This window comes from Chanodichthys erythropterus, chromosome 9 (assembly GCF_024489055.1).
Source record: "Chanodichthys erythropterus isolate Z2021 chromosome 9, ASM2448905v1, whole genome shotgun sequence".
Classification (NCBI taxonomy): domain Eukaryota; kingdom Metazoa; phylum Chordata; class Actinopteri; order Cypriniformes; family Xenocyprididae; genus Chanodichthys; species Chanodichthys erythropterus.
In genome coordinates, this window is record NC_090229.1 from 37,593,260 (window position 1) to 37,605,434 (window position 12,175).

The 12,175-nt window shown below is 34.0% G+C and overlaps 1 protein-coding gene and 1 long non-coding RNA gene across 3 annotated transcripts in view; one reads left to right on the top strand and one right to left on the bottom strand.

Annotated features, from left to right (window-relative positions):
• Positions 1-1,184: 1,184 nt before the first annotated feature.
• On the bottom strand, positions 1,185-5,429 carry LOC137027377 (uncharacterized). Its single transcript, XR_010896027.1, has 3 exons — positions 5,233-5,429; positions 1,752-1,849; positions 1,185-1,440 (listed from the first exon to the last, which is right to left on the bottom strand). It is a non-coding gene; the product is annotated as an uncharacterized lncRNA (long non-coding RNA).
• The window catches only part of nr2c2 (nuclear receptor subfamily 2, group C, member 2), a 33,506-nt gene continuing 23,218 nt past the window's right edge, over positions 1,888-12,175 (top strand). For both annotated transcript variants that reach the window (XM_067395522.1, XM_067395523.1), the window contains exons 1-3: positions 1,888-4,887; positions 8,909-9,033; positions 12,009-12,110. In XM_067395522.1, coding sequence (XP_067251623.1) covers positions 8,974-9,033; positions 12,009-12,110 — 162 coding nt within the window. In that variant the 5' untranslated portion in view covers positions 1,888-4,887; positions 8,909-8,973. The remainder of the gene's footprint in view (positions 4,888-8,908; positions 9,034-12,008; positions 12,111-12,175) is intronic.

Below are 12,175 nucleotides of genomic sequence, written 5' to 3' on the forward strand. Positions count from 1 at the left end.
GTGTGTGTTCACATAGCAAGTGCACAAGTTGTCATATCATTCCCATGAAGTAAAAAAAAAAAAAAAAAAGTAGTTTTTTTCTGATCAAACACCTCAAATGTAACTTTTTTCTCTCAGTAAAATCATGTATTTTTTATTTTGCATTATGATGCATTTTGCATTTCCTCAATTTTTATAATGCAATACAATTAATTAAAATGATACTTTCTATAATATTTAAAGTTATTTAATTAACCCCTTCATTGATCTTTTGCACTTTTTTTCCTGCATCACAGCTGATCTATAGATTGTACCACAACAAATTCTCTGTATTTTAATGTTTATAAAAACTCCCCATTAATTTATATGGTTATAATTTTTGAGGAAAGGAGTAGTACGAGTGACACTATTTTTTTTTTCTAGGATAATTTAACCTTTTTTGAATCAGGTCCACTATTTGTGTGTGTTTTCACAGAGCAAGTGCCACATGTCAACAAATATCATGTCATTCCCATGAAAAAAACAAAACAAAGAGTACATGTTTCCAGTCAAAAGTGACCAAAGCGCACCAGAGGATTACACTGCATCCTTATTTTCTTTCCTTACTCCCTTATTCACATCCTAGCTCATCCCATCTGAGAGGAAAGAAAATAAGGATGAAGAAAAATATGGAGGGGGAAATCGAAGGAATCTGTGCAGCATCTCTCTCTCTACAAACAATGAAGCTGTGAGTTTAATTACTTCAAAAACAGCAATGTCATTGCTGAGAAATATAATTCAGTAGCGAAGCTTTTTATTAATAATACTCATGGGGCAGTGCTGATAGGTTTCTGTGCTCCTGAATGTTTCTGTGTGTGAACAGCGTGATCTCCAATATCTGTTTGCAAGTGATATGTGTTTCAATGAAAGCAGAGCATTAATATTAATATTAAACAGGTTTTATGCACACCTTCCAGCCAATCAGAATCGAGTATTCAGACAGCCCATGGTATAAAATTATTTATTTGTGCACATAATTTTTTAATTCATGCTCCTAGTAATCTTGAATCAGACCCCTTCCGTCTTACAGTGTCTTCTCTTCTCTGATGACGAGGGCGGGGCAACCTGTCACTCACATGAGATCCACCAATAGCACAACCATCCAATCAATTCCACACAGACAAAATCAAGCCCCGCCCTACATTTGTTCTTGTTCCACAAGTGTTTCACTCGGATAAACGTCACAATAGGGAAGGAAAAGATAATAAAGCACTATGCCCTGTTAAAGTAACATGTATGCTTTATTTAAACTTCAAAGATAAAAGATACATTACAATTATTTATGCATGTTTATTTCTACTGTGATCCTCACTCCTCTGGAAGATTCCTCACTCCTCGTTCCTCGTGGTGCAATAAGAGTATGGACCCTTTTCACATTTCCGGGTTTCTCAGAAGCGGAAGTCATCATAGTTGGGTAAAATTCTATAGCGGTGAAATGAGAGAATACATTAAATATATTTTTTTGTTTCCATTTGCTCAAATAGCAAAAGAAAAACTACACTATAGTGTTTAAATAACTTTCAAAAAGAGGAAAAAAATAAAGAGCGATTGATGAGGGCAGTCAGAAGAGAGAAAGATGGCATTTTTACCTTCACTCCCATTGCTGCTGTATTAGAAACACCCTCACAGCAGCATTAACTAGATTTTATGTAATTTCATGCAAAGATAATATAATACTAAGCATATTGTTATAAATGTACATACGTTTTTAAAAAAAATGAAAATATAAAAACCTTTGCAGGATATTGATGACCATTAAAACGCGTCATCACAGTCTATGAGGTGTCCCTCAAGATGGATATCTCCAGCAACTGGTGCACTAAAATCAAACCTATCAAAATATAAACATTTATTCTACACTGAAAAAAAAAATTGCTGTAAAAACAATTTTCACTCAGAAATTGCTAGTCAATTTTACAAATAATTACAAAGAACATGTAGCTAACACAATGAATTAAACATGAAATTTAGAAGTAGAAAGACTGAGATAGTAGATATATTTTCTTGTAAATCGTACTCCAGTAATCGTTGTTTTATTACCACTTTGAAAAATGTTTATTTTTTAAAGAGCTTGCAATAAACGAGTGGCTTGCCACTGCACTTACATTAGTGGAGCAACATTCAGACACCCACAACCCAAACTCCACCACAAAAACCTGATAATCTCAAAAACATCATCATAAAAGAAACTTTTTAAAGGTCAAACATCACTGAGCATTAAACACTTTCCCTGTACTCAAAAACATATGAAATAACACATCATTTCAGCATTTACTCTCCTGATCCATCCATATGAAATGAATAAACTAAAAATCCACTGCCCAGTTTGAGTTAACAAAAACGATTCAGGTAGTCCCAAAACAAATGGATTAAAGGGTTAGTTCACCCAAAAATGAAAATAATGTCATTTATTACTCTCCCTCATGTCGTTCCACACCCGTAAGACCTTCATTGATCTTCAGAACATAGATCTTTTTCAAATCAGTGGTTTGGAGTCACGTGATTTCAACAAATGAGGCTTCATTATGTCAACGAAGTTTGAAATTTGTTAGTTTGAAATTTCAATAGTTCACGTGACTTTGGCAGTTTGATACAAGCTCCGAACCGCTGATTCAAAACAAAATATTCATAAAGCTTCAAAGCTTCATGAAGCAGTGTTTTGAAATCACACATCACTAGATATTGTTGAAAAGTTTTGGCGCACAAAAATATTGTCGTCACTTTATAATATTAAGGTTGAACCACTGTACTCACATGAACTGATTTAAATATGTCTTTAGTAGCTTTATGGACCTTGAGAGTTCATTGAGATTGCTGTCAATGCAGGCCTCACTGAGCCATCGGATTTCATCAAAAATATCTTAATTTTTTTTGTTCTGAAGATGAACGAAAGTTTTACAGGCGTAGAACGACATGAGGGTGAGTAATTAATGATAGAAATTTCATTTTGGGTGAACTAACATTTTAAGTAAACTGTAAAGTTTTACATATATAAGTAGATAGAACACAATTAAGTAGTGACAAAATGTTCAGCGGTTATGTTGCTTTAGCTTCTTTTAAAGTAAATTTTACAAGCAGCAAATATCATTTTTACAGTGATGAGTTCAAGTCCTCCTAAAGTTCGTATATTTATGAGTTGGGAAGTCGCAATAGACCCTTTTCACATTTCCGGGTTTCTCTGAAGCGGAAGTCGTCATACTATCATTCAGCCCCTCCTCCGCTGGTTTCCTTCAACCCCTTGGCTCCTCCTCTGATGCCTCTATTGTGTGGATTTGCCTCGGGTCTTCTGGTCTCCAGCGTCGCCCAGTCAAGAGGATCCTTTGGTTTTGCCTCCAGCCGTCGATCCCATCACTCCACTCTCCCTCGGCTCCATCTGGGTGCATCGCCCTTATGGCTCCACTGGGTTTTCTCATCCCTCCTGCTCCGCCTTGGTCAAACATCACTCTGCCTGCATATTCTGAGCATATTCAATTTACGGAACGAACATGGCGCCAGTTCTGTTTTTTCCGTAAGTTGAATAGGGAAGGTGTAGGACATACAGCGCAAGCTTTTTGAAGAATATGGAGGGCAGTCTGGAAGCACTTGCAAGACAATCATTTGTGTTTATAAATCATATACATTTTTATTTTTCTGCACTGAAACTAATTTTGACCTTCAATCGTCTGGAGGTCATTAAAGTCCACTATAAGGAGAATAATCCTGGAATGTTTTCATCAAAACCCTTAATTTCCTTTTTTTTTTTTTCCAACTGAAGAAAGAAAGACATTAACATTTTGGATGATATGGGGGAAAATTTATTTGAAAGTGAACTAATCCTGTAAATTGCTGTCAATGGACGAGTCATATACTTCTCGGATTTCATCAAAATTATCTTCATTTGTGTTCTGAAGGTGAACGAAGGTCTTACAGGTGTGGAACGACATGATTTTGGGTGAACTAACCCTTTAACAGCAGCAATGTTTTTTCAGCACTATTTTTTTATTTATAGTAAGTTAATATAAAAAAGTTCATATATTTTAATGAAAATGTAAAAAACAAAAAACTTTGTCTTCAACCTTTCGTCCTCAACATTCTTCAAAATGTCTTCTTTTGTGTGTTCAGCAGAAGAAAATAAATTCATAGAGGTTTGGAACAGTGACTAAATTTCATTTTTGGGTGAACTATCGCTTTAAGCCCTTATTCATGTTGCATGACTAGTGTTGTAGAAATTATTAAATTTTTATAATATTCACCACTTTCCACTGCTTGTCTGAAATATATTTATTTTTTAAGATAGAAATGTAGTCAGTTATAGAATAACCATATAAGATTTATTTTATAAAGCAGCATTATTACCTCTCATTATAGCTATTATTCTTTCTTGATATCAGTTAAAAATTGTGTTTTAGATGCTAAATTATGATCGACATTTTGAATGAGAAATTTGACACAAAACAGGAAATAGACTGTGCTTTCTATACATAAGATTCAATGTTATTCTGAATAATTTATTCCTTTTGTGTAGGCATAAAGAAATAGGTCAGGTTTGTTTTTTTACTAGACGCATTAAAAGAGAAACAATCCCACGGTTAACTCGGGATTATAAAGAAAATATTTCCACATGTTCGTCAAAACTATGGGAAATAAAAAATAAAGTGTCCAAAACAGGCTGCCAATCCGCGCTCGTGCTGAAGACAGACACCATGACGTCAGCGGCGCCTAGCTCCAGACGCTCGTGTCCGCGCAACCGTGAACGAGCCCGAGAGGAAGAAAAACTCTAGCACGCTGGCAAACGGGGTCACGAACTATGACCTTTCACTGGAGTAAAACAATAACAAATAATGTGCAATAAACCCGAGATCAAAAAACACGCGTGCGTTCATATCACAGGTAAGCAGCTTTTCATTTCTGCATGTTGCACAGTGGTTGGTCAAAACGTTGGCGTGAAAAATAAATCATTTGTGCAGCTTGATGTGTGGATGAAGAGAAACAGGCCTGAGCTGCTCTCAGTCCTCATCCGAGCTGTCAACACTCGAGCAAGTGTGTTATTTAACGAAAAAAGCCCAACCGAGCATAGTATGCTTAGATAGCCAGGCATATTCCACTCTATCCTACAGCAAATGCTGTGTATAAATATAATTCAATCTGTAATTTTGATGTGGTTTATGAATTGGCAGATGTTTAAAGTATTAGCTGGTTAGCCTGAGAGCTAACATATGAACTCGACCCTTTTACCTTTGCCACCGCGGGTCCTTCAGTGGGAGGATTGCGCCTTAATGTTCGTTCATTTTAGTCGATACTTTCGAGCTGTCGTCTGACTTGACCTGAATATTGCTGCCATGAGGAATAACGAATGTTTTCAGGTTTAATTATTTTTAAGGGACGTTTCACAAAGCCTTCGTGTTGTGTTTTTTCTTGGCCTTGTGCCAGAGTCTCCATTTTGTTCCGTGTTTTGAACACGACTTCCGCTATGAGGCGGTAGGGCACTTTTATTAACAAAATATACATTTATTAAAAATTATAAGTGTAAAAGAATAAAACTGTAAAGAAAGGCACACAAATAAATAAAAAATATGATGGAAATATCTACAAAAATCTCTTTTAAATACAAAGAATTAAGGTTTTGTCTTCATTTAAATTAATGGATAAAGAATTTACCCAGAATTAACAATGCATTACTGAAAAAGCTTTTTTGTCATCCAACATTCCCAATATAACATGGTTTCTAGAAAAAGTAGGAAATGACAGTGCATGTAATAAAAGAAAATGATGAGTTGTATAAAATATAATAAAGGAAACGTTAATTGTGACTTTTTATTTGACAATTTGACAAAAAGCCTGAATTGAGAGTTAATCATTTAAAATTGCAAGAAAAAAGTCAGAATTGTGAGTTAATCATTTAAAATTGCAAGAAAAAAAGTCAGAATTGTGAGTTGATCATTTAAAATTGCAAGAAAAAAGTCAGAATTGTGAGTCAATCATTTAAAATTGCAAGAAAAAAAGTCAGGATTGCGATTCTATCATTTAAAATCGCAAGAAAAAAGTCAGAATTGTGTGTTAATCTTTTAAAATTGCAAGAAAAAAAGACAGAATTGTGAGTCGATCATTTAAAATTGCAAGAAAAAAGTCAGAATTGTGAGTTAATCATTTTAAATTGCAAGAAAAATGTCAGAATTGTGTGTTAATCTTTTAAAATTGCAAGAAAAAAGTCAGAATTGTGGGTTGATCATTTAAAATTGCAAGAAAAAAAGACAGAATTGTGAGTCGATCATTTAAAATTGCAAGAAAAAAGTCATAATTGTGAGTTAATCATTTAAACTTACAAGAAAAAAGTTAGAATTGCAAGTCGATCATTTAAAATTGCAAGAAAAACGTCAGAATTGTGAGTGAATCATGTAAAATTGCAAGGAAAATGTCCGAATTGTGAGCCGATCATTTAAAATTGCAAGAAAAAAGTCAGAATTGTGAGCCGATCATTTTAAATTGCAAGAAAAAATGTCAGAATTGTGTGTTAATCTTTTAAAATTGCAAGAAAAAAGTCAGAATTGTGGGTTGATCATTTAAAATTGCAAGAAAAAAAGACAGAATTGTGAGTCGATCATTTAAAATTGCAAGAAAAAAGTCATAATTGTGAGTTAATCATTTTAAATTGCAAGAAAAATGTCAGAATTGTGTGTTAATCTTTTAAAATTGCAAGAAAAAAGTCAGAATTGTGGGTTGATCATTTAAAATTGCAAGAAAAAAAGACAGAATTGTGAGTCGATCATTTAAAATTGCAAGAAAAAAGTCATAATTGTGAGTTAATCATTTAAACTTACAAGAAAAAAGTTAGAATTGCAAGTCGATCATTTAAAATTGCAAGAAAAATGTCAGAATTGTGAGTGAATCATGTAAAATTGCAAGGAAAATGTCCGAATTGTGAGCCGATCATTTAAAATTGCAAGAAAAAAGTCAGAATTGTGAGCCGATCATTTAAAATCGCAAGAAAAAAGTCAGAATTGTGTGTTAATCTTTTAAAACTGCAAGAAAAAAAGACAGAATTGTGAGTCGATCATTTAAAATAGCAAGAAAAAAGTCAGAATTGTGAGTTAATCATTTTAAATTGCAAGAAAAAAGTTAGAATTGCGAGTCAATCATTTAAAATTGCAAGAAAAAAGTCAGAATTGTGAGTTAATCATTTTAAATTGCAAGAAAAAATGTCAGAATTGTGAGTCGATCATTTAAACTTACAAGAAAAAATGTCAGAATTGCGAGTCGATCATTTAAAACTGCAAGAAAAACGTCAGAATTGTGAGTGAATCATGTAAAATTGCAAGGAAAATGTCCGAATTGTGAGTGAATCATTTAAACTTGCAAGTAAAAAGTCAGAATTGTGAGTTAAACTTACAAGAAAAAAGTAAAAATTGTAAGATAAAAGAATTGTTGTGGTCAAAGTTAAATTGAAGTCTTAAAAAGTCGTCTCTTTTGCTTTAGGAGCCACTGAGGAAACTAATATACTGGATTCACAAGGTTATTTTTAATAATCTTATTGTATACCAGCCAAGCAATAAAAGTTTATACTGCATCATCTGAGTTCTGTGACTCGAATCTATTTTTTTATATGGATGGTATCAATAAATGACTTACAGCAGAACTTACAGCTTCAAATATATGCAATTATTTTTTGATGACATAAAATAAGTATAAATTAATAGTAACAATGTTGTAATTAGTACATCAGTTGATTAACAATAGAATAAAACGCAATATTTTAAAATGTATTGCATACCACCAAATATTCACATATAGTAAGTGTACAATTTGATTCACAAATAAGGAATACTGGGAAAAAGATAATGTCATAGGAATGTAAAATTGCATGGAAAACCTAGAAATATCAGGTAATTGTTAAATAGTTTTTTTTTAGAAAAATAAAAACCTTTATGAAGTCATACATTTTGGTGGCGGGGCAACTTGTCACTCACATGAAATCCACCAATAGCAAACCACAACTATCCAATCAATTCCCCACAGACAAAATTAAGTCCTGCCCTACATTTGTCCTTGTTCGAGAATATCACTCAGATATGCGGCACAACAGGGAAGAAAAGTCTAGCACAACTTCATTACATGCCGACTTTAATTACATTTAAGTCAATTTGCCATGCTGTTTGTCGCCTCATTTTTAGTTTTTTTATTGTCATATAGAATCCTAGAAGAACCAATTTGGGGGATGAAGACTAAGAATCATATATTCTGTAGTAAATTCTATATTTAGAAGTAGCCTGTGTGCATATATGAAGACAATAAGATTAATCTGCAATTAATAAAGAACATGGATGGAAGCTACATAAAAATATCTATAACACTTTGCAATATGGTTGTAAATGTAAACATTAGTTAACACTGTAGTTAAAATGAACTAACACTGAACAATATATTTACAGCAGCAATTTTTCTTAATATTGGATGTTGTTAATTTATACATCCACACTAACATCATTAACAGTTAAACTTTTTATACATTAACATACATTAATGCATTCAGAAACTAACTTGAAATTAACTTGAATTAATATTTATAAATTAACATCAACCAAGATTAATAATAATATTGTAAAATGTTATTTTTCTTTGAAAATTCATGATTCAGCAACTTATGGTAACTAAATGTTAAAAAATAATACTTTATTGCAAAGAAGTGCCAAAATATTTTCTGAAAGAGTGGGGCAATGAGCATATCTGTGATCGAATTAAAGATGTGAACTATTTGAGTAAAGTTTTTTTTCCTGTCAAGATCAAACCACCTATAAAATCTTTCAAATCTGCAGATTTGCTGTCTGTCTATTTTCAGGTGTTGCAATGTAATATTATATTGTGCTTTCAAAACATATTGGCTATGCTTCATAATCTATATTTGATTGGCTTATAGGTGGAGGTGTTGTTGACAGAGGCAGAGCTGGTCCAATCAGACACTTCTAATGACCTCACATCACCATGACAACCAATATGGAGGTGCTGGCTCAGCAGATATTGACCACTGAGCAGGTTTCAGAGGTGAGTGATGCGAGAGAAAGGTACAAGATGAAACGTGAATTTATTAGATCTATTCTTTACTAAAACAATGTCTAAACTTAAAAAAAGTACTCTCAACAAGCTTCTTTCGAGCCTCATAGGGAAAGCAATTTTTTAAACAATAGAGGTTTGGTTTAAGCTTCTTCAGCAAATTATCAATATGGACATTAAATGCAAATTTTTCATCTAACCATATACCTAAATATTTATAAGAACTGACTCAATTTGTGTACCATGTAAAGTTGAAATTGTCACATCTATATCCTTAAGATGAGTGTGACTAAAATCATATATTTAGGAATAAATATATACGTAGGAATACGGTCTCTAGTGTTCCACTAACCTTCTGCACAGCAATAACCAGACAGACTCCAGACAATGCCTTTGAATATGCTTTAATCATAGCCAATTTCAGAGAGAATCCCCCTGATAAAAAGAGTACATCAGTTCATGTAGAATAATATACATGAACATAATTTTTTTCTAATATGGTTGGTTCTTCATTTGTGTAATTCAGCAAACCCTCCTCTGTTACTAGGTAAAAGCACATCTGGATTTCTTGATTACTTCAGCTTGTTGCTCAAGTCATGAGGTTTATATATTAAGACAGCCGTCTAGTCTTGTCCATCTGTATCTGTTATTTCAACGCACACTAACTTTGGCCCAAGTGTTGGGGACATTTAGTTTTCAAAAGCATATAAATGTTAATCCTGCAAGAAAAAATTGATGTTAGGATCAATTAAAAATTTCCTTCTCAAAAGCACATACAAAGAGAAAAGTATAGGACCTAATACAGAGCCCTGTGGCACTCCGTACCTGTGTTTGGTGTGACTCCTCGTCACTAACAAACTAGTTGTGATTAGATAGGTAGGAATTAAACCATGCTAATGCCTGTCCACAAATGCCAACATTCACAAGCCTATCCAAGAAGATTTCATGATTATTCTAATGTCAATTGCAGCACTTAGATCTAATAGTCCTGTAAAGGAAGATGCAGAAGATGATACGAGCAAGTCATTTGGCATTGATAAGTGCAGTCTCTGTGCTATGATGGGGCCTGAATCATGAATGAAACTCTTCATAGACACTGTTTCTGCAATAACGCAAGAAGCACTAACAATACAAAGCTCTATAATAGTACTGGCTAGAACAAGGCGGGATTTAAAGTGCCCCTGTTATGCTATTTTACCAGTTCCTAATGTTGTTTTGGAGTCTCCTGCAACAGGTTTACATGCATCCGATGTCAAAACACTTTAATTTTCTCATAATATTCATTGCAGCATCAGCTCTTTTCTAACAGTGTGGATTCAGTTGTGATTGCTCTGCTCTGATTGGTCAGATTGCCCGAGATGAGATTGTGATTGGTCAACCACTTACAGCAAACTTAAACCAAATGGCCATTAGCATATCTGAATTTCAGCTCTGGATCTTCCTCAGCACTTGATACGAACAGTACTGATGGCGTCGGTTTTACCACCACAATTCATCCTTTGGAAGTGCATAAAAGTGAATTTGCTTTGACAGCACAGAAAACAGCGTCTTCTCAACATGTCGACAACACAAACTAAATTGTTCTAGGCCTCAGCTACAACTACAGTGTTTTGGGGCGGGGCAAAGAAGGACCATTATGCAAATGTGTTACAAACCTGCGTAGGTTTGAACAGGAATTTAGACTAGAATTCCTGACGACTCATTCCAGGCAGTTCAGAATTGTTTTTTGTAGGGGAAAATTACTCCATCAGTCATGCACTTTGAGACTTTGTAGACTTTTTACATTCAAAAACAGCTTTTACACCCTACTTGAAAGGTAATATCAGAAATAAAAGCATAATAGAGGCTCTTTAAGAAATAGTGAAACAAGCAAAGAAGTAGTTTTGAATATAATAGTTATAATACTTAATAGTTATGCCAATAATGTATAAATTTCGAGCCGTTAATTTTAACATATACTGACAACAGTGGAAAAGGTTTTATTCTTATTATCTGTGCTTAAAGTTTCTTGTATGAATTCCTTTACTTCGGCAAGCATATGAAAATATGTTTTATATTTCAATGGACTATATGCACGGAACGTTCTTTAGAACTTCCTCCTCGGCTAAATTCAATTCGACCATCAGTTTTCACACTTTTATGTGAAAAAAAGCTTAAAAAATTAAATATTTATTGTGCACTTTAGTTTGATTCATTGAATAAAATGTGTGTTTTTACAAGTGTGCTGAAATCATTGATCTTGTGCTGCGCTGACTGACAGCTGCTGTGATTAGAGCGGCGCTCGCTTTCTGTGTCATTCATTCACAAGAAAAGTTATTGTTTTTCATGAGATTTTGTGAGTATTTCATACTTCACATTGACAAAATTTATTTAGTTATTTTATAATATTTACAAAGTGAAAAACGATTAGAGGAAATGGCTGATATATGCGCAAATAAATTCTACTTTGCCGCCACCTGCTGGTTAAAGTGGTAATTATTGTCTTTTTTATTTTTAAATACGTGTTTTCTATCAAATGTAGAATTTCCAACATTTTTTAAATGTTCGGTTTTACAATGGGGACAATCTCAGAAGGATGAACAGATAATGTCTGTGGTCATCACATTGAAAATAACATTTGAAGTGCTGGAGGAATAATGCGTGTGTGTGTCTAATTACAGACACAGCGTTTTTAAACGTCCCAATAGCTTCGTCTATAAAACTTGTTTATTGGCAAATTAGGCAAATGTGATAACTGCAAAAAATATGAATACAACATTAAAAAGTCAACCACTTGTGTCGATGTACAGCCAGAACAGAATGAACATTTAACAGTTCACCGGAAACGCCCGAGCTGGCTTAATGACATCTTGGAAGTAACCGTGCATATAGCCAATTGTTTTGTTGAAGTGGGCCACTTGGTTACCATGGAAACACACTGCCTTTGACTCTCAGATAAAGGTGAATGTACTGTGTGTGTGTTGCAGGTACAGTCATCTCCGTCAGACAGCTCAGTGATGAGCACCTCTCCCCAGCGCATTCAGATCATCTCCACTGACCCCTCCGTCACGACCCCGCAGAGAATACAGGTTCACACACAATGCACACACACATGCACGCTTTATCATCGATAATGCACTGGCTTATTCACACA